Source organism: Notolepis coatsorum (assembly GCF_963971535.1).
Source record: "Notolepis coatsorum genome assembly, chromosome: 1".
NCBI lineage: Eukaryota > Metazoa > Chordata > Actinopteri > Aulopiformes > Paralepididae > Notolepis > Notolepis coatsorum.
Window position 1 is genome coordinate 302,432,182 of NC_140165.1, and position 23,824 is coordinate 302,456,005.

The following is a 23,824-nucleotide window of genomic DNA, read 5'->3' on the forward strand; positions in this document are numbered from 1 at the left end:
CCAAAATTCCATTCCAATAATGATGTAGTTTACGGAGGTTTACCAATAAGGGCCTTAAAAATGAGCAAATAGCAGTGTTTGTTGCGCCTCTCCATCAGCGAGGACCAACCAACCTTCTCATACAGGACACAGTGATGAGTGTCGTATCTATCATTAGTGATGAATCGGAGTGATATACAGAGTCCAAGGATTTAAGGGTTGAGGCCGCAGCATGCCTATAAATTACATCACCACAGGACTGATAAGAAAACTGCTTTGACAACTCTCTTCCTACTAATCAAAGGAAAGCTGGTTCTGTTACAAACTTAGATACTTAAAGCCTCAAATTGTTAAAATGTATGTATGATATCCAACATGAGTGTGATATTAAGCGTCCACCAACATTTTAATGAAAAGATATAGACCTATATCAAGGTGACAAGATGTCCCAGATTTTCCGGGGACAGTACCTGAATATAGAATATATATCCTGTCCCTGATTTGTTCCTACAGAACCCCCCACCCAGCTTGTATCCTTAGCGTGTTATAGAAGGCTAAAATAATGGCTCCCACCAAGTATGACTCGGTTCCCTTCATTCGCACCAAAGAGCCGTTCAAAAGAATGTATTGTTAAAAGTGAGGCCGCAATCGGACCAAAGGCAGGAAAATATTCAGTGAAGCTGATATTAAGTCTTGTCAATTTCACATAGTTTGAGTTTTCATCATCACATTCTTTTCACTTTCAGTTGGTTCTAAATCACAAAATAACATCATCATACTAAACAAATACCAAATTGTAAGCTTAATTAAGGAGACAGTGAACAGTCATGCATAATTAATCACAGTCAGTGAATTTGGCAACATAAATAGTATTTTTTAACATTAGTGTAAGTCAAAGTGGTAATGACAAGATCTTGTTTGTTCACATAGTTTGTTTTACAAATGATGTCCAATCAACTGATCTGCATGATCACATGGCTTTGTTTATAAAATATGGTTCCTTTGTCAATTGGACACATTCATGAGCAATTTTGCACATATCTATTTAGTTTGACATTTATTGAGAGTAAATTTGTTTGAATAGGGCCACTAGTGATGTCATCGGAGACATTGAATCCTTGTTTTGTCTTTAAACTCGTTTCTCGTCTGTTGTGTTTCAAGAAGTCAGTATCTCGACTATATTCCTAACTCCATCAAACACAGATATATTATTTCTCTTTGGATCAGAGGCGTAATCCACCATTACAAACATGGAGGAATGGGATGAATAAACCAAGCATGATGTTCTTACACTGATATTTCTATTTTTAAAGTGATGAAAATTTTCACTACTATTGTTTTTCTAAAAACAGCCCCCACTTTAAAAGACAAATATCAGCACAATGTAATGTTTTCTACGTTCATCCTTTTCCTTCAGCACATGTTTTTATGAGCTTCTGGTGTTTTTCCCATCATTTAAAAATAAATTCAATTATATTTGTCCATACTTCCCATTCAGTGACGGAGCAAACACTTGACATGGATGAAACAATGGAACAATAACTCAGTGATGATATTCAGTTTTTCTAATAACCAATTCACCACACAAGCACACCTATTACATGCACACACTGCTGCTATAATGTATCCACAGTGTTTATACCTTGAAAAAAACAAAACGGTCCTATCCACAATAAAGCGCAAATGCCCTAAAAACATATATATAAAAAAACAAGTATCAAAAAGTACGGAACATTATTATTTTGTCAAATGAGAACGTAAAAGTCTGTTTATCATCTGCCCACATTTTTCACAGCATAGTTAGGAGTGAGATTAATCCGTATATATCATAAGTATCAAATTATAAGCCAATTTAATTGCTGTAGGTAATAGAGTTAGAAGGATAACACCAGACCCCCACCCAGGTCCCCAGACCATTATCTAAATATACAGTATGAGGTGTCTGAGTGGAATATTACATAAGCTTGTTGCACTTATCAGGAAGGTGTTTAGTGTTGTCGTTGTGCTAAATAATAAAGATGCACTAAGAGGGCTTGTCTGGCTGAAGATAAAGGAGCACAGTTGCGGTAGAGTGTGAAAAGGGAGGCTAAGAAGAAGTGAAGTCATTATGTGTTAAAGGAGGATGTGCAGCGGTTCAGAGAATGACATGTATTCACTACCCTCTGTTCACTGTACTGGGAGGGGGGGGGGGGGTGGGTGGGTGGGGGACTGAGGGCTGTGTGTGTGTTGATTTTCAACATTCTTTTTTACTTGAATTGAAAGTCTACATGGTTATCTAAGTTGTAAACAAGTTCCATTAACCATGACAACCGTCCGAAGCCCCGTGCGTAACTTCAAAAGTACAGACGCATCGATCAGGAAGCGAGGTTGTTTCTCTGGAGATACGAGGTACTAACGACTTGTATAGATAAGATCGGGAAGTGATTGGGGATTAATGACTTGAGTGCAGTGTTATGTTGGAATAATCAGACAACACGTTGTTGTAGCTTAACGGTTTTTACTCAACTGAACTCGATGCATGGTAACGTACATACAACCAGGGCCGCCGCTAGGGGCGTGCAAGCAGTGCAATTGCACGGGGCCTCATGCTTCCCTAGGGCCTCGCGGGCAGGCATGCAGTCGTGCACAAACGCGGTTAAACGCCGTTTAGGTATAGGTCACTGAGGCAGAAGTGCGCGCGGATGTGCACGCGCGCACACAAAAATGCGTCGCGCCGGCCGGCACTTATCACCTAGACTTTGCATAATAATAGGATACCGATAGGCGATAGCATAACAACGGACTCCTCTCCTCCACTACCGCCTCTCCCAGGGACGCGCACAGGACTTTAGAGGGGCAGGTGCTCAAAGGCTGAAAAGGGCACTACACTATATATTAACCGAGCGCGCATAGCGCGCGAGCGCGATTTTTAAGGGCCCTATTCGGGCGGGGGTCCCCCTTTTTATGCTTTTTGGGGGGTTTTGGTGATCGAATATTGAATATTGAACTATAATAATCAGTGCAGGAGCCAGTGGCGGCCGGTGGGTACTTCGCCACTAAGGGCGCTATACCAAATATTTTGCAAACGTACAGTACAGTACTGTACCACGCAAGACTCATGGCAAGACGTGAGCGATTCGACTCACGCTCACGGCAATGAATCGGCTCTTATGAACGAGTCGCTCAGCTGTTACTACAACAACACACAACCAGTCAAATAAAGTATAGTCTAGACTCTAATTCACAACTTGAAACACAATATAAATAGAAAAGTTAGAAACAAAACTCGCCCGTCTCCAAACACAGGCAGATCTCTCCCTCTCTCCTTCTCTCTCTCACACACAGCGCGACGTGGAATCGATTCGTTACACAATCAGACCTATTATATACCAAGAATAACTTCAGTATGAGTACAGGGCTGTACACATATTTTGCATATTGTTAAACGAGCCAAGGCTAGCTATTAAACTATCGATATGAATCGAAAATCTGGGACCCTGATGTAAACAAGACAAACGTCTTTCTCTGGTCTGCATCCCCTTAACAATTGTGTGTATTGAGCCGTACTGTATTGTACCCATTCTGCAATCTGTTAATAAAGTTCTCATTCATTCATTCATTCAAACATAGACGATATTGAACAAGCCATAATCCACGTATTTTCAATCCGAGAGAGCTGCAGTAGTTAAATCAATGAGCCATCGACATAGTCAGTGTGGTAAGTAACGTTATTATTGCATCCAAGATTGATACACGGCTGGCTAGGCAGTTGGTAGTCATAGTCTTGTGTTATAAAATAAATAAACAATCAGCAATGTCTCGCTTCATGAATGGCCAGCAGTAGTACTGCTCCTAAAAAAAAACTATTTACAAACGTTAACGTTAAGCACAGAGAGAGAGAGAGAGAGAGAGAGAGAGAGAGAGAGAGAGAGAGAGAGAGAGAGAGAGAGAGAGAGAGAGAGAGAGAGAGAGAGAGAGAGAGACTCACTGTTTAGTTGAAACGTCCAGGGCAGGAGAGCTTGATAAACGTGTATAATCCGTCATATAGCTTGTTAGCCAAGTGTTAGCTGAGCTCGTTAGCACAACACTCAACAAGTACATTCCTTTGTCCATTTCCGCTCGAACAGACTGCAAACTACCTGGCGTTCTATCGCCATGCTCTAAGACAAACTCTAACCTTAACCAACTTTGAAAGAGTGCCTAAGCTTAACAGTCTAAAGAACTTGCAGTCACGGCACGCTAAGACAAACAACCTAGCCCAACCTAGGAACCAAGCTAGAAGCTAGAATTGGAACATTAGAAATTGGATTCGGCCAATCAGAGATCGTCTCTGTGAAATTCTGCCATGGAAAAAAATACTGGCGTCGGCCAATCAGAGAGCGTCTCCGCGAAATGCGGCTATGGAAATTCTTCACGGAAGTTCACGCTGCTGCCTAGACCGCTTCAAATCGCGCTCGGATTCCAACATAATAGTCATATTTCAACGCACAACGCCGTATGCACTGATTGGCTGTGACGGAGACAGCGATCAAACTGTGACGCGCACTCAGAGCGCTATCGCTTCTAGCCCGGGCGAGAAATACAAAAAAAAAAAAAAAAAACGTCACTTCCTGCTCATGAAAACGATGTTTTTTTAATTTAGATAATAACGTTATATTGTGCATTGGAAATACAAACATACTTAAAATGAGTAAATATTATTCATTTTAAACATGTTTATATTATTTATAGGGCTATAAAACACAAAAACGAAAACGTTTTATTGTCTTCTTCTCTGATTTAACAGCAGCTGGCCAGCAGGTGGGTCGGCGCCCTTGCGCCCCTAGTGGCGAGCCGCCACTGGCAGGAGCTCACTTATCCTTGAAAGACACTTTTATCACTGACATAAAAGGCCCATACATCTCCATAAATGTTCAGGGGGGAGGGAATAAGTGCTTACCCTACAGACCCCAAGAAGTGCTGTATATTCTGTATTGTTTAATATAAATGCATTTTTTATTCCAATCCCGATTTGTATTTGAGATTCCCAAATCCCATCGGACTTGACATCTTCGTGTCCTTCAATGAGTGTAATACCAGCATTCAACTGTATGCGTCACAGCGGTTTCTATCATCATCATCATCACCACCCACGCTATGCATAAAATATATAGGTCCGCGGAGAGGCACGCTGAGGAGGCCGTGCAAACTGCAATTGAATATGGGGCATCTCTCTCTCTTTACCTAATATTTTGATTCTATCCTGACATTTTTCAGTTGGAAGGGCAGTCTAAATGCGTAACGGGGAAAAAAAATAAAAAATAAAAAGTCGTTTTTTTTCCTTTTTCTTTTAAAAAAGGGCACTTTTTTGATGAGGCTCAAAAAGGCAGGTGCTCAAGCACCCCTTGGCCTCTATGTGTGCACGTGCCTGGCCTCTCCACCAGTGTCAATGAGTCCTCGGAGCAGCCGTGCAGCTCCGGCGGGGAGTCGCTGAAGGAAACTGTCCTTCTCTAAGTTACATTGTTAATTTAGTTTGTATTTACTTTTCTAGTTTAAGTTAATTCAATTAAAGAAATTGTAACTACAATTACATTTAAAACATTTATGCATAATAATCATCTGTTCTGTGCGCAACCGAGGGAACATGTATGCGCGTGTGCGGGAGCGTGCGTGGACATGGCGTTTGGGCATTGCCCATATTACGACTGCACCACTGCTCGCGGGAAAAGCTGCCAGCGCTGGCACGTGGACTGTCTCACAGCTCACAGCCAGGTGTGTGATGTGTAACTACTAAGATGGAGTCAGAGACTGAGTCAGAGAGTGGGATATACTGTATAGTATTTATTTTCTAAAGTCTTTATTACCACAAACGATTGACGGGCCTAATATAAGTTAAGCTATTTTCAGAATTTCAGTACAATAATAATAACGAATAATTCGTTAGGCCTAATACTTCAGTTTTTCTAAAGTCTTTAATTAATTTACCACACAACTGCTACTATTTTCAATAAATATGCATATTTGGCTGTTTGGATGAGGAAATAGAAGATATAAGTAGAATTTCAGTATAGCCAACATTTGAGGAAGCATTCGTTCGTTTATTTGATGATGATGATAATAATAACAATTTAGTAATATGCCAATAATAATAATAATAATAATAATAATAATAATAATAATAATAATAATAATAATAATAATAATAATAATAATAATAATAATAATAATAATAATAATAATAATAATAATAATAATAATAACGAATAATTCGTTAGGCCTAATACTTCAGTTTTTCTAAAGTCTTTAGTCTGAAGATGTTGGTTAATGTGCACTGTCCCTGGGTAATTTTTTTATAAATAACTTAACTTACTTAAGGGGAGACACTGCAGGTGAATAGGGTAAACAAGTTAACTAATAGATATCACAATGAAACTTTCCCAGTTGATTACTTATATTAAGACAAGACTTTTTTGTATTACAAGTTTTCTGAAATTGGATGTTTAAATATGCAAATGAGGCATAATCTACTTAAATATGCACTAATTTGCATATAATTCCAGGACAGAAATCTGAACATTGGATAAAGCCATTTTCAAAATGATAGTTTCATTTTGTTGACATATTAGAGCCAAAGGTTATTACAGAGGGGATTTTGGATATCTTTTTTTATCACTCCATAAATCAGAAAATACTCCATTCAGTCCATTTTTATGGTAAAATTCCATATTTCGCCATGTTTTTAGGAATAAAATGTGATATAAATCAGGGTATGAATGCGATATCAACAAACCCTTCTGTAAATACCTTCAGAACATAGATATGAATAGAACTGGAAGTTTTGGTGTATGTGAGTGCTACTGAAGTGGAGATTTCTGGCTCAGAGTATGAGGAAAAACTCTTAAAACTCATTTTTGGGAAAACGCATTCAAAGTTCTGTATTGTAAAATGCCATACTTTTTTTTTTAAACAGATATTTACAAACACAATACCTAATCAAACCATTAGTAATAGACAACCTAAACACATGTCTGATAACTGAATAATAATAATAATAATGATGTTATTGAACTGAACAGAACTACACACAGGCTATAAACAGTGTAGTACAGTGTAGTACCCCCTAATAGGCAAAACATTTTTGAATAGATATCACTATGAAACTTTCCCAATTTGTTATGTACATATAAACTAAGAAAAAATATATTGCAAGTTTTCTGAAATTTATGTTTATATATGCAAATGAGGCACTTCCCCATTAAATATATGCACATTTATGGATGCAATAAGGCAAAATGATGTAAAATAAACAACTAAATGTGTGTTATTGACGTTTTATTGTCACTAGTTTCATAGAAGACATGTTTAGGAAGCAAAATATAACAAAATCTCAAAATCAACAAAAAAAGTATATTTGACTATTCACCTGCAGTGTCTCGCCTTAACCCCTCAGCCTCAGGAGCAGGATTCAATTAATAGCGGCGCCGGCACAAGCAGGGCTTCCCAGCAGCCCCATCACCATGTTGGCTGTGGGCTAGCTATTTGTGTTGGCTGTGGCCTGTGGGCTAGCTATCTGTGTTGGCTGTGGCCTGTGGGCTAGCTATCTGTGTTGGCTGTGGCCTGTGGGCTAGCTATCTGTGTTGGCTGTGGGCTAGCTATCTGTGTTGGCTGTGGCCTGTGGGCTAGCTATCTGTGTTGGCTGTGGCCTGTGGGCTAGCTATCTGTGTTGGCTGTGGCCTGTGGGCTAGCTATCTGTGTTGGCTGTGGGCTAGCTATCTGTGTTGGCTGTGGCCTGTGGGCTAGCTATCTGTGTTGGCTGTGGCCTGTGGGCTAGCTATCTGTGTTGGCTGTGGCCTGTGGGCTAGCTATCTGTGTTGGCTGTGGCCTGTGGGCTAGCTATCTGTGTTGGCTGTGGCCTGTGGGCTAGCTATCTGTGTTGGCTGTGGGCTAGCTATCTGTGTTGGCTGTGGCCTGTGGGCTAGCTATCTGTGTTGGCTGTGGCCTGTGGGCTAGCTATCTGTGTTGGCTGTGGCCTGTGGGCTAGCTATTTGTGTTGGCTGTGGCCTGTGGGCTAGCTATCTGTGTTGGCTGTGGCCTGTGGGCTAGCTATCTGTGTTGGCTGTGGCCTGTGGGCTAGCTATCTGTGTTGGCTGTGGCCTGTGGGCTAGCTATCTGTGTTGGCTGTGGCCTGTGGGCTAGCTATCTGTGTTGGCTGTGGCCTGTGGGCTAGCTATCTGTGTTGGCTGTGGCCTGTGGCCTAACTCGTTTGGCTGAGTTAGGGGGAGGGGAGCCCTGGGTGGGTCCTGGGCGTTGTGGACAGCGACCCCTACAGTTCGGTCGGGGCGCCTGTTCAGCGAAGGTAGGATCTGGTGAGAGGTAGTGCGGCCTCCCACACGTTACACTCTCCCAGTGAGAATCTGCGCGGCCAGGCTGGCTGCCGGCTGGCTGCACATGCGTCGGAGGAAAGCATGTGACAGTCTCCGGCCTCTCGGACCAACAGTAGGGGAAAGTGCACAACAACCAGGAAGGGGGTTGGGAATTGGCATAACGACTAACAGTGGGATGGGAGAAAAATCGGAAAAAGAAGGAGGGGGAAAAAGATAATAAAAAAAAATAAAAAATTAATTACAAATCCTGTAATTAATTAGATACATTTTTGTAATCGCCTGACAGCACTAGGTCAATGCAACCTAACGAAGAGATAACCCCAAGAGATTGCCTGTGATAGTTCGCCTCAAGCTCAGGTCCCTGTAGGTTGCCGTTGGATTGGGGAGCTGACGTTGGATATCCAACCAGTCCACAAGATGGAAGTGTTAGTGTCTCCAGCTACATGGAGCTAGTGTTGGTGAGACATGAGGATGTGTTCAAGGATGAGCTAGGTACTCTTAAAGCTGTTATGATTAGGCATTATAATAGTGGACAGAGACGAACCCAGGCGCAGACCAGCAGAGGAGAGACGAAGACAAAAGTTGGATCTTGAAAAGGGAGCAATGCTCCTTTAATGTTGAAACGAGTAGCTTAAAGGGGAGATGTTGCATAGCGATATAAACATAGTCATAGCATCAAATTAGTATTTAGATAAACCACAGAAAAAATCACGTTATAAAAATAAGCCGTTTCTAAGAAAAAACGATTTGTTATGTCCATTTATGTAGCATTTATCAACATGTGCGCCGCCATTTTGTTCACGCTAAATGCTGACGTCACGGAGATAAGATAAGATAAGATAAGATATTCCTTTATTGATCCCCTTGGGGGATGGTTTCGCCCGCAGCCTCCCACGTACCTAGCTACTACTACTATACCTGCAGCATGCTGTAGCAATATTATTAGGCTCCTCAAATATCGTTATTCATAAAAAAACATTTATGTAATATTTTACAGCATTGAGCAACCCCAACAGGGGGATGCTGCATATGTATGATGCTCTGTCATCTTTGAGATGGCGAGACCTGCAGTTGGCACTGTGTGAAGCCACGACATTTGAGCAAATTAATAATACTGCATGTTCTGAAGGTCCAGATTAATAATTAGAATTAGTTCAACAGAAAGGTATAGATTAGGCTATCACCTAAAGTCTGTTGGTTGCTATATGAGTTCAGCCTCAACCGAACTCAGTCTAAACGTCTCTTCTTTCTCTGTTATCCTCTGCCCGTCGCCGTCGGCAGATCGATGCGGGAGTATGGTATTCCTCCTCTCCCTTGGCAACACCACAACACCGTTTCCAACTAATAACGGCACTAACATTACCACCACAGCGCTGTAGCAAAACACCTCTCTCTCCTCACTTTTATTCTCCAACTAACAGTTATCTTTTTCTCCGTTCAGTATGTGTTGAGTGGCTCGGCTGTATACAAAACTAACGGTATAACTTTGTCTCCGATACAAGGAGCATATACGGGCGAACAATAAAACAATAAAACACTATCAGGTAAGGGTGTAACGGTATACATAAAAACCACGGTACGGTACATACCTCGGTTTTGAAGTCAAGGTTCGGTACGGGTTTTCGGTACAGTGGGGGAAAGTTTGGCTTTCCATGTTCCACTCAGGGGTGATGTAGTGTGCAGTAACTAATTGTACTTGTAGGGCTGTCTATTCTATATTGAAATTAATAATCGACTTGTACATATTTTTTTAAATAATAATAATTATATTAGATTGTGAAAAAAACAGCCCCCGGTGGGCGGTCATTAGTGGTTAACATACCGTTGTATTCGTTCGGTACACTACACAGCCGTTCGGTACGGTACACACTGAAACGGTTCGGTACGGTACGGCTACGTGTACCTTTACACCCCTACTATCAGGTCAACAGTAAATATATATCTTACAAATAAAACAATATATATATATATATATATATATATATATATATATATATATAAAATAATAAACGTGGACTTACCCCTCCGTCGAACCAACCCCAACCATTAATCTGGACCTCCAGAACACTGCAGAATAATAATACGTGTGTAACAAAACCATTAATTGTGTTTGATGTAAGCCAACTGATGCCAGACTCAGCATTCATGCATTCGGCTGAATATCGAGATGAAGTGCAGCCTACATGGTGAACTCAACTCGTTATTATTGGCGCAAAAAAAGTCAGAGGAAACAATGCGGCCACTAATGCAAACCACGTTAGAGGGCACATATGTGCGTATAACGGTGGTAGTCAGAAGGCTAAGGTGATCACATGAAAAGAAATGGATTCATAGGGCTCGACGACCGCGTTACACTCTCCCAGGTCGCACGTATTTTTCAGACATTGCCCTGTACCCGAGCTCTACCAGGCAGTGTATTTGCACATTGATAGCCTTCTGAAAGAAGACGTTTCTTCAATTAGCTTTACCAGTGATATTTGGAGCTCTGATGTCAGCCCCATGTCAATGCTGAGTTTGACAGCTCAGTGGATTGACGCAGACTTCCAACTCCGTAAAGCGCTCCTGCATTCCCAAGAGTTCTCCGGCTCCCATACTGCTGCAGGCTGCAGCGCTGGCAACAGCTTTCGAGAATATGTTCCAGACATGGTATATTCCGAATGAAAATAATCATGTCATACTCCGAGATAATGCCCGAAACGTCGTCAAATGCATGAAAGACGCAGGATTACAAAGTTTGGGATGTATGGCTTTTACGTACTGTTTAGCCTATATTTTACACGCTGTGTTTAGCCTATTAAATAGGCTAATTGTTTTTTCAGCCTGTTATTAGTTTTAACTTCTTTAATTCACACCACCCCAGTTTGCAACAACGCAACAGCCAATGTTCCGAGACATATTTATATATTTGTATAATTGTTAGGCAATTTGAATCCACCATTTAGGGCTGGTGTATTAAAATAGCCTAACAAATCAAATGTAATATGTCTCGGAACATTGGCCCGCAGATTCACCACTGCAAACCAAAGAAATGTGAACTCAAGAAGCCAAAACGAAGTTTATCCTGCAGGCTATAGCCAAAGTTGCCTTTTACCATTGCTTATATTTTACGCACAGTGTTTAGCCTATTAAATAGGCGAATTGTTTTTTTCAGCCCGTTATTCAGCCTGTTAATTCGGTATTTAACTTCTTGAATTCATATTTATTTAGGCTATGCTAATTAAAAACACAAATGTTATGGACATCTAATTTAATTATCTTCTTATTTATTAATGCTTCAATTCATTCAGAAACGTTGCAGCAAACAATCCATATGTGCATTTGTTTACATAATGATAACGTACATAAATAACATAATATTATTGAGGGAGGAGAGAAACGCTGAGGGCATGCTGAATGTGATTTGACCAAAGCACAGTATACACACAGACAGTGGAGCTGTTTGCAGATAGCGGAGCATTTTGACTTGTTGCGTGGTGGCGATGTCTTGCAGATAATAGTATAATTATATAATATATATATTTTCTGTAGGTAACGTTACATTTGGTTGACAATTTACTGACTGACTTTCACGACACTCCATATTTACATAGCTATCTAACCAGCACTGTAAACCGGGACCCAGCCCAAACCATCACCATGACGTCACCATCCAGCTAAATCTAAAATGGCGGCGCCCATGACAAAAACGGGGAAATTACATTTGAGTTTTCAGACAAATAAGCAGGATTTCACATTTGATTATAGGACCATGTCTTACCCAAGGTACACAACAAACAAACTAGGCTCATTGTTCTGAAGGATCAGATTAAACCGAATATATATATTTATTTATATATATATAGTTAATTGTATTTGTATATCCCCTGATATCCCTTGTATATTCCTTGTACAATATGCATTGAATATCCCTTCTAGTCTACTGAACATCCCATAATAGTCTCCATTCTACCATTGGACGAGACCTTGGTGCCAGGTCGCCATACCCCTCAGACCAGGTTCAATCGTACCGCTCAACATGTATGGACAAGTCCTAGTTCCGCGTAGGAATATGTCTACCGCACCACTAATGGTACTATTTGTTCATAGTGCGTATATATACTGCGCTATTAAAGTAGAGCTTTCTTTTAGTCCAGTTCCTTACCCTCCAACAGAGTGACAGACGCAAAGCCTCCCCGCGAACCACGTGTGGGCAGTAAGGCCAATTCGGCCCAGTATCGGCATTGAGACATCGTGTATATTAATATTTGAATAGTCATATTTGGCACTATATCGTCGAGTTGGACGTATTCTATTAAGCTAATAATAGTCTATTCATATGTAGTGCCTCGTGCGGTAAGAGTTCTATAGTAATCAGCACCCCCATCGTTTCGGGCATCAGCTGGACGCTTATCCAGGGTGGTTGACCCCACGTGAAGCTGCACCCGAGGAGCTCCAGGCCAAAGAGCGAGTGGACCTGTATATTGGATTATTCTACCGACGACGGCGAGCCTTCCCCGGCTTGGATTATGCTTTGAGTACTTTGATTATTCTATGGATAAAGGCCAACACTGCGGTGTGTTGGAAATACCCCCCCCGGAGAGGACGACAGGTGAGAAGACGCTCTACACGACGAGGTCGTCTCACGTCTCTCCATCGTGGACCGGAGGACGCCGGCCACAGAGAGTCCAACTGCTTTCATCTGTGGATCGAGGATCGCTGGGCACCGGGTCGCACGACTGTGGGCTCTCCCAGGATACCCTCGGCCAGACGGGATACAGCCAGACTCTACCCCCCCCCCCTCCAGCTGTCCTACAAGCAGTCGGAACCTTCCCCTAGTGTATCCAGCTATATAATCATTCAAGTATCATTGCTATTGTTCCCTAAATATTCCAGGTTGTATATTTGCTTCCTGCGCAATCAGAGATTGGACATTCGATATTGATCTACCTACGAATACTCATTTGCCATAAAAGTGCATACTATTTCAAATCATAAATGTAATTAAGTGATCGTTGTACATACCTTTTGCTATGTATTATTATTAAACGCAGACTTTCGACTTGGTACATTTGTGTTGGATCCGTTTCTTCAGGTGGGAGTGTTTATCATAATTATTTATACCTAGTACTGGGTGGCCAGAGTCTAAAGTACAAGAGGTAGTGGTAGTAAGTATCATATCTAACAATACAGTCAGGGAATTGTACCCCTCAGTTACAATTGGTCCTTCGAGCCGGATGGTAATCAGTGTAATATTAATATAGTGTTATTAATATTAAAATGGCCTATGATGAACACTCCACGAAACGATCCTCCTAACCAACAACGCCCGCGGCGCAAACGACAGCTCCCTCAGTACCTAGAGGCTTACGCTGTCAGTCAACAACCTAGTCTTCTACCAACAGTAAATGCGGTAAAACTAGAAAGTAAAATTATGTCTAACCCTAACGACCAGGCTACCCCGACCATAGAGGCCCCTATGGGTTCTAACGTAACTGACCCAGCTCACGGTGGGGACCAGGGGGAACCAGACATGACTTTACACCCCGCCAATACCGAAGAAGTAGTCCCCGACGAGTCCCGGGAGGAAGACAACACTACCGAGAGAGAACTCGGCACGGAAGAAGATGAGGAGAGCACCGTGGAGATAGAGCTCCAAGACTCCGCACGGAGTACCCCAAGGGACGGCTCCCCTATACAACCGTCTTCTCCCAGCGAGGCAGAGAGGACACTACAGCAGGCATTCCTCGTCAGCCTGAAAGCCTCTACTGAACGCGATAGACTCCAGGGTGAACGCGATCGATTGCAGATACAGCAACGGAGCGAAGAAGAGCACATACGCCTGGAAATAAGACGCATTCAGATGGAAGAGAATATGGCAAGAGACCGGGCCGACGCCCAGCGCGCCGCCACCGGTGCCCAGAGAGAATCGGATCTCACCAAGCGCGAAGCCGAGCGCGACAGAGCACAAGCGCAACTAATAGAACAGCTGATCAGAAGGACAACACCCCCTCCCTCCACCAGAGGCTCCAGGAACTCGTCTAGACATCACTCCAGGGCGGCATCCCCTAGCCGAGTAAGCGACCCTGAACTTGACCAACAGACGAGGTTTATACCCCCCGCAGACCCCCTTCCCCAACCGGTCCAAGCGAGACCCAGCCACCGGGAAGGAGCAGCATACACTGCGGAGAGGCTAAATCAGAGACTACAAGCCCTGGATGACCTAACGGAAGACGAAGAGGAAGAGGAGGAGAACCACGCCCGACGACAGCACAGTACTCTACCGGACCAGGAGGTCCAGTACAGCCCAGGCTATACCCCCGCGGAGCTGCGCTACAGACCCCCGACGCTATTCACGGGTGAGCACGACGCACGACCCGCACCGAGGAACAGCACCTGGACCAGCGGGCCATGGTACACAGCCGGTACCAGCCCACGCCAAGGAGCAGGAGGAGACTCGCCTAGGAGGCCTCTCCCCCAACGCTCGCCGATGTATCAACAATCCGCGTCATACATTGGCACACCTATGGTACCAGACTTCACCCAGGAGAACCGGGCCCAGTATACGGAGCTCCGCATGTGTCTGGAGACAATGTTGGTGGATGTCATTGATGAACGCCATAAATACGCGATACTACTGAAGCATTTAAAGGTACCCTGCGCGCACAACATAGCGCTCGCCTACGCCACTTCCACGACCCCATACACCGCAGCGCTGGTAGCGTTGGACCAGAGATATGGACGTATATGGGATTACGTGATCCAGGAGATCAGGCACATCGACCGCCTACCCCCAGCAACAGACAATCGAGCACTGGACGACCTGTCCATCAGAGTGCAGTCCCTGGTAGGGATGCTGGGAGCGCAGAGGGAAAAGGGTAGGCATGAACTATACGCCAACTCAAATGTAGAGAGGATCTTGGAGAAGCTACCGCCCGCCCGACAGGAGCGTTTTAGGCGGCAGAGAGACCACCGAGACCCTAATGGCCCCGAACCGAACCTCCTCGATCTAGCCGACTTCCTGGCGAGAGAAGTCAGCAGCTTACGGCTAGATACATTCGGACGGAGCACCCCTGGCTCCAGAGAAGGAACCAGGAGACTAAATGATGGAAGAAGATCGGTGACTGTCATGCACCAATCGGAGTCAGTGCCAAGCAGTAGGAGCCACAGTACCCCCTCAAGAAAGGAGAAGTGGAAGATAGTGTGCCCCTACTGTGAGAAAGAACACTGGCTGTCACAATGTGACTCATTCCCCAAGATGAATGCGGAGGAAGCGAGTCAATGGATAAAGTCCAACAGACGCTGTTTTCGCTGTGCGCAATCACACATGGCAGCCGAATGCCGCTTAAAGAAAAAGTGCAGTCGGTGCGATGGAGCCCATCTGGACATACTCCACGACAGTAACAGACGGCGGCCTCCACCCGCACCATCAAGCAGCAAAGCAAGCGTCATGTACATCGACCCCGCCAGCAGCAGCGGAGCCAGAGTGCTCTTAAAGGTAGTCCGTGTGACATTGAGCTACCAGAATAAAGTCATGGACACTTACGCCGTCCTTGATGACGGGTCAGAGAAGACCCTTCTGCTCGCGTCCGCTGCGGCCCAGCTAGGGCTGCGGGGGAGCGAAAACCAAATGACAATTCGGACAATAAGAAGAGATTTGAAAACGATAAAGGGCGAGAATGTCTCATTCTCTATCGCAGCAAGCGGCCAGCCCGAGCGACGGTACAGGATTACAGACGCTTTCACCAGCCAAGAAATAGGACTCTCGCGGTACACATACCCCGTAGCCAAGCTGATGGAGAAATATGTACATCTACGCAAGCTACCGATCCCACTCATAGACGGTGCTACCCCGACACTGTTGATAGGCTCCGACCATGCAGACCTCATTGTCCCGATAGACCGGGTTCATACCGGACCCAGAGGCTGTCCTGCAGCAGTCGAGACCCGCCTAGGATGGACTCTCCAAGGCCCACTCGCCAAATCTCTCAACCGAACCACAGCCACTAGCTGTCTCCACTCCCGAGTCACAGAGGGAGACACCGCACTCCTGCAGCATGTAGAGAGGCTATGGACCTTAGAACAAATGCCCTTTAAGAACGAAAAGAAAGACATTCGCTCTAAAGACGACATCTACGCCATTAACCTCCTCGAGACGGGAACAAAGAGAGTCCCAGTCAGCGGCGTGTTGAGATACGCCACGCCACTCCTGCGGCGGGAAGGGATGCCTACCTTTCACGCAAAGAAAGACGCCACAGAGCGGTACCTACTAAACACAGAGCGGCGCTTAGCCAAGGACCCCGCCCAAGAAAGTGTATACCGCGCTGAGATTGAGAAGCTCATCACAGCGGGACACGTCACAAAGATTGACATTAAAGAGGCCGACCAGACGACTGAATCGTGGTACGTGCCCCACCACAAGGTTCATCACAACGGCAAAGACCGCATCGTGTTTAACTGCAGCTACCAGATCGGATCCCAAAATCTGAATAAAGAGCTATTGCCCGGTCCTACACTCGGCCCCTCCCTACTAGGCGTACTACTCCGCTTCCGCCAGGACAAGGTGGCTATCAGCGGGGATATCAAAGGGATGTTCCTGCAGGTGAGATTAGTAGAGGAGGACAAGCCCCTGTTGCGGTTCCTATGGAGAGAGAGGCCAGGAGACGAGCACCCAGCCATCTACCAATGGGAAGTCCTCCCTTTCGGAACTACATGCAGCCCATGCTGTGCTACATTTGCACTACAGAGACATGTCGCAGAGGACCCAGCAGCGGACGAAGAGGTCCGACACAGTGTGAAGAACAGCTTCTACGTAGATAACTGTCTACAAAGCGTTTCGACCCAGGAAGAAGCCGAGGCTCTCCTACTTAAACTCCGCGCCTCTCTGATCAAAGGCGGCTTTGATCTCAGGCAGTGGGCCAGCAGCGATCCGCACGTACTCCGCAGCCTCTCCTCCGAGGACAAGGCAGCGAGCAGCGAGACCTGGATGGCCACAATCCCAGGAGAAGCCCAAGAGATGACACTAGGACTAGTGTGGCGCTTCAAAACAGATTCGCTCCACTATAGACACAAACCCCTGACCACGGAGCAGGGAAGGTCGACGGCAATACCGACCACCAGACGGAGTGTGTACAGAACACTCGCCCGACAATATGACCCGTTAGGATGTATACTACCGTACACCACCAGGGCAAAGATGATTGTACGAGCATTGTGGGACAAGGACCAGGGCTGGGACGACCCCATTCCCGCACACCTTGCATCCACCTGGAGAGAGTGGGAGATGGAACTCCACTCACTCCCAGGCGTTAATATACGCCGAAGCTACTTCCCACCCACGGTGAGGCCAGAGACATGTAAAATGGATTTACACGTCTTCAGTGACGCCTCCGAGGTCGCCTACGGATCAGTAGCCTACTTGCGGACCCAAGAAGAGGGGGGAGAGATCTACACAGCATTCATCCTCGCCCGCTCGAGAATAGCCCCACGCAAGCAACAGTCTATCCCACGTCTAGAGCTCTGCGCAGCCCTCGCAGGAGCGCATCTAGCCACGCTCATCCAACGTGAGCTCACCATTCCGGTGCATAGAACAATCCTGTGGTCAGATTCCACGACAGTACTCGCCTGGATCAAATCGGATTCATGCAAATACAAAGTCTTCGTGGGAGTCAGAGTCACTGAGATTCAAGAGTTAACCGGAGAGTTAACCGGAGAAGCAAACTGGCGCTATGTTGATACAAAACACAACCCAGCTGACGTCATCACCCGGGGAATGTCCCTAGATGACTTAACCCGTCATAACATCTACAGTGACGGACCAGCATTCCTCAAGCTCCCGGAAGGAGATTGGCCCACGCCCACCCCGAGGGAAGCAAGTGACGAGGAGGCTGAGAATAAGAAACCCATGTTCTGTGGATTGAGCACTGTTGTCTCCGCAGACCCCAACATAGACGATTGCATTACCATAGAGAGTGCGCAGCAACGGACATTCCTGCGGCACCACCCAGAGATTAAGTCCCCCGCTGATATGTCAGCAGCTGACTACGAGGAAGCAGAACTGCTTCTACTGCAACGAGCCCAGAGAGACTCGTTCCCCGATGAACTAGACTGTCTACAGGGAGGAAGGCCCGTCCCATCAGACAGCAGATTGATTCATCTGGCCCCCGAGAGTGACACACATACCCTCATCAGAGTGGGTGGTCGCCTGCGGAGAGCCCCCAATTTACCGGATGACATTAAGTACCCGATCGTATTGAACAGCCGACACAAGGTCACAGAGCTGATTATAAAGAAATACGACGAGGATGTACACCACGCAGGAGCAGAGAGAGTCTTCGCGGAAATCAGACGTCGTTACTGGATACTTCAAGGAAGAGAGGCGGTGCGACGCTTCCAGCGAACCTGTCTAGACTGCCGAAAGTGGCGCGCGCAGCCCAGCATACCACGGATGGCTGACCTACCTCCATGTCGCCTCCGACTCGGCGACAAGCCATTCCACTCAACAGGCATGGACTGTTTTGGCCCGCTGCACATAAAGAAAGGAAGAGGCACCGAGAAGCGGTGGGGTATTGTATTCAAATGCATGACCACCAGAGCGATACATATCGAGCTCCTTCCGACCATGAGCGCAGACTCAGTCCTTATGGCCTTCCGAAGATTCACATCACGGAAAGGAAAACCGTCTACATTATTGTCCGATCACGGGACAAACTTCAAAGGCGGAGAAAGAGAGCTGAGGGAGAGCTTCCAAGCTATGGGCCCAGAACTTAAGACCCACCTCGCTCCAGCCCAGATTGACTTCCAATTCAACCCCCCAAACGCACCCCACTTCGGTGGAACTTGGGAACGAGAAGTACGTTCTATAAAGACAGCCCTGTACGCAGTACTTGGGGCCCAGACTGTGGCGGAAGAAGTCCTAATGACAGTCCTCACGGAGATTGAGGGAGTATTGAACTCAAAGCCCCTCGGTTACGTCTCCAGTGATGTAGCAGATGTCGACCCAGTCACCCCCAACACCCTCCTGATGGGGCGGCTAGATCCCGCGTTACCCCAGACAATGTACCGGCCTGAAGAAGCGAACGGCCGACGAATGTGGAGGTACAGCCAAGTATTAGCCGACAAGTTTTGGAGCAGTTTCCTACTGCACTACCTACCGTCTCTACAGACCCGCCAGAAGTGGGTAAAAGAGAGAGACAATTTGACGGAAGGAACAGTCGTCATGATTATTGACCAGTCACTACCCAGAGCTATGTGGCCGGCTGGCCGCGTAAGCAAAGTGATCACCGGTGCCGATGGCAAGGTCCGAGCAGCTGAAGTACTCGTCCAGGGGCGCATTTACACCCGTCCTGTGGCGAGGCTCATAGAACTGCCCCGACTCCCAGACACAATCGATGATGACCATGACCCTATGACTTTGTGAGTTGACTGACCCTTACAGCGAACCCTTGAGTGGTAGACAGTGCGGTTAATCTGTCTCTGCTTAACTAATTGGGTTGGGACCAATTAGGGGGCGGCTGTTCTGAAGGATCAGATTAAACCGAATATATATATTTATTTATATATATATAGTTAATTGTATTTGTATATCCCCTGATATCCCTTGTATATTCCTTGTACAATATGCATTGAATATCCCTTCTAGTCTACTGAACATCCCATAATAGTCTCCATTCTACCATTGGACGAGACCTTGGTGCCAGGTCGCCATACCCCTCAGACCAGGTTCAATCGTACCGCTCAACATGTATGGACAAGTCCTAGTTCCGCGTAGGAATATGTCTACCGCACCACTAATGGTACTATTTGTTCATAGTGCGTATATATACTGCGCTATTAAAGTAGAGCTTTCTTTTAGTCCAGTTCCTTACCCTCCAACAGAGTGACAGACGCAAAGCCTCCCCGCGAACCACGTGTGGGCAGTAAGGCCAATTCGGCCCAGTATCGGCATTGAGACATCGTGTATATTAATATTTGAATAGTCATATTTGGCACTATATCGTCGAGTTGGACGTATTCTATTAAGCTAATAATAGTCTATTCATATGTAGTGCCTCGTGCGGTAAGAGTTCTATAGTAATCAGCACCCCCATCGTTTCGGGCATCAGCTGGACGCTTATCCAGGGTGGTTGACCCCACGTGAAGCTGCACCCGAGGAGCTCCAGGCCAAAGAGCGAGTGGACCTGTATATTGGATTATTCTACCGACGACGGCGAGCCTTCCCCGGCTTGGATTATGCTTTGAGTACTTTGATTATTCTATGGATAAAGGCCAACACTGCGGTGTGTTGGAAATACCCCCCCCGGAGAGGACGACAGGTGAGAAGACGCTCTACACGACGAGGTCGTCTCACGTCTCTCCATCGTGGACCGGAGGACGCCGGCCACAGAGAGTCCAACTGCTTTCATCTGTGGATCGAGGATCGCTGGGCACCGGGTCGCACGACTGTGGGCTCTCCCAGGATACCCTCGGCCAGACGGGATACAGCCAGACTCTACCCCCCCCCCCTCCAGCTGTCCTACAAGCAGTCGGAACCTTCCCCTAGTGTATCCAGCTATATAATCATTCAAGTATCATTGCTATTGTTCCCTAAATATTCCAGGTTGTATATTTGCTTCCTGCGCAATCAGAGATTGGACATTCGATATTGATCTACCTACGAATACTCATTTGCCATAAAAGTGCATACTATTTCAAATCATAAATGTAATTAAGTGATCGTTGTACATACCTTTTGCTATGTATTATTATTAAACGCACTTTCGACTTGGTACATTTGTGTTGGATCCGTTTCATCAGGTGGGAGTGTTTATCATAATTATTTATACCTAGTACTGGGTGGCCAGAGTCTAAAGTACAAGAGGTAGTGGTAGTAAGTATCATATCTAACAATACAGTCAGGGAATTGTACCCCTCAGTTACACTCATATTGTTCAATGCTTCATCTCCCCTTTAACAAACAAAGAGAGAGGGCAAGTCTCCAAGCGTGCTACTTGCCCTACAAAACATAAATACTTATAACTAATTCTATCCTCCGTGACAAGGAGCAATAGATACTTCGACAAGACAGTTTAAGCTACTTACAAACAATGTTCAGTGAATGGCTAACAAGCAAACAAGCACAAAGACAGGAACCAGGAACATAGTGTAATGACGCGACAGGGAAGACAGGAACTCACAGGCTTATATACAGACACTGATTGACACAGGAGGGTAATTGGGTGATTAGACTCAGCTGGGGAGAACAGAGTGACACAGAACATTACAAGGTTGAAATTAGGGATGCTCGATATTGGCTTTTTTACCGATACCGATATTCCGATATTGTCCAACTCTTAATTTCCGATACCGATATCAACCGATATCAACCGATACCGATATATGCAGGGTTTCCCCGTCCAAAAAACTGAATAATTTCAGGTAACTAATAATTTCACTGGATATATATATAACAAATATTGTTATTGTTTTTTTTTTTTTTTTAAACGATACCGATATTTTCCGATATCACATTTTACTGCCGATATCGGCCGATAATATCGGTCGGCCGATAATATCGGACATCCCTAGTTGAAATCTATACACACAAAATAACAACACTAACCAGATCACAAAACCAACACAGATAGGAGAGACATTAGACCAGGGAGTGTAACATCACAGACAAGACAGACATCAAATGTACAGACATCAAATTGATAAGAATCACATGGAACACATTAATAAATAAGGACATGAGCTGCACCACCTGAATTAGTCCACAGGATGGCGCAGCAACCTGGGGAACGTTACAAAAGCCTGTTTTATTCTCCACCCATCGATCATCCATAGCAACACTACTATCACCGACATCCAAGAAGGGGGATCCCCCCTTGAACGGCCCTTCTAAGGTTTCTCTCCTCCTTTTTTCCTATTGCTAGGGTTTTAGTGCGTTTTTCCTTACCTTCGCTGGGGTATGTCTGGGAGTGCTGTTTTGGATTTCATGATGGGTTTTTTGTTTTTGATTTATTGTGATGTTTCTTCTTTTTAAAGAAGACTTGTTAGGGATGTTCGATATTGGCTTTTTTACCTATACCGATATTGTCCAACTCTTAATTTCCGATACCGATATCAACCGATACCGATATATGCAGGGCCCCCCCCCCCCCCCCCCCAAAACGGAATAATTTCAGGTAATTAACATTACATATCTCTTGTCGTGGAATTAACACAACATTATGCATACTTTTTACAATAAATAAAATCAGAACGTGTTCTTACTTGCTTGCCTGGGTAAATAAAGGTTAAATAAATGTAAAAAAGAAAAAGAAAATATATATATATATATATTTTTGAAAACCGATGCTGATCATTTCCGATATCACATTTTAATGTCAATATCGGCTGATAATATCGGTAGGCCGATAATATCGGACATCCATATTAAATATGTATACATAGTGCTGTTTCAGCAGTTCAGCTGTGACAAGAACCCTCCTTCTTGAAATGAGAATTGCAGCTATTGCAGTGTGAAAGAAGAAATCTAGGAAAAGTGCACATGATGACAGCTCACTCATAAATGTTTTCTTTTCAAGTTGAACCTAAAATATGCCGTATATCGTAGGTTTGATATGCTATTGCTGGATCTTGAGTCATATTTGATCTGCAACATCTTGACAGTTTGATCTGCATTTTTCGTTTGATGGTACAGGCTCGTGTACCGCTGCTAGATGTAGGATCGCATTTGTACGATAAAAAGGTGTCTCTCCCGCTACAGGCACGGAAACAGCCCGTTGAGAACAGGACTGAAACAGAGGGGGATAGAGGCTACTAGAATGAGAACAGGACCGAAATAGAGAGGTATAGAGGCTGCTAGAATGAGAACAGGACTGAAACAGAGAGGTATAGAGGCTGCTGGAATGAGAACAGGACCGAAACAGAGAGGTATAGAGGCTGCTAGAATGAGAACAGGACTGAAACAGAGGTATAGAGGCTGCTAGAATGATAACAGGACTGAATCAGAGAGGTATAGAGGCTAGAATGAGAACAGGACTGAATCAGAAAGGTATAGAGGATGCTAGAATGATAACAGGACTAAATAAGAGAGGTATAGAGGCTGCTAGAATGAGAATAGGACTGAAACAGAGGGGTACATAGGCTGCTGGAATGAGAACAGGACTGAATCAGAGAGGTATAGAGGCTGCTGGAATGAGAACAGGACTGAATCAGAAAGGTATAGAGGCTGCTGGAATGAGAACAGGACTGAAACAGAGAGGTATAGAGGCTGCTAGAATGAGAACAGGACTGAATCAGAGAGGTATAGAGGCTAGAATGAGAACAGGACTGAATCAGAGAGGTATAGAAGCTGCTGGAATGAGAACATGACCGAATCAGAGAGGTATAGAGGCTGCTAGAATGAGAACAGGACTGAAACAGAGAGGTATAGAGGCTGCTGGAATAAGAACAGGACCGAAACAGAGAGGTATAGAGGCTGCTAGAATGAGAACAGGACCGAAACAGAGAGGTATAGAGGCTGCTGGAATGATAACAGG

At 45.0% G+C, this 23,824-nt stretch overlaps 1 protein-coding gene across 1 annotated transcript in view; it reads left to right on the plus strand.

Moving 5' to 3' along the window:
• LOC311225559 (chymotrypsin-like elastase family member 2A) overlaps positions 1-5,451 on the plus strand; it is a gene marked incomplete at its 3' end in the record, with an annotated part of 98,432 nt that extends 92,981 nt beyond the window's left edge. The window contains exon 4 of the mRNA XM_084310905.1: positions 5,382-5,451. Coding sequence (XP_084167031.1) covers positions 5,382-5,451 — 70 coding nt within the window. The remainder of the gene's footprint in view (positions 1-5,381) is intronic.
• Positions 5,452-23,824: the final 18,373 nt, after the last annotated feature.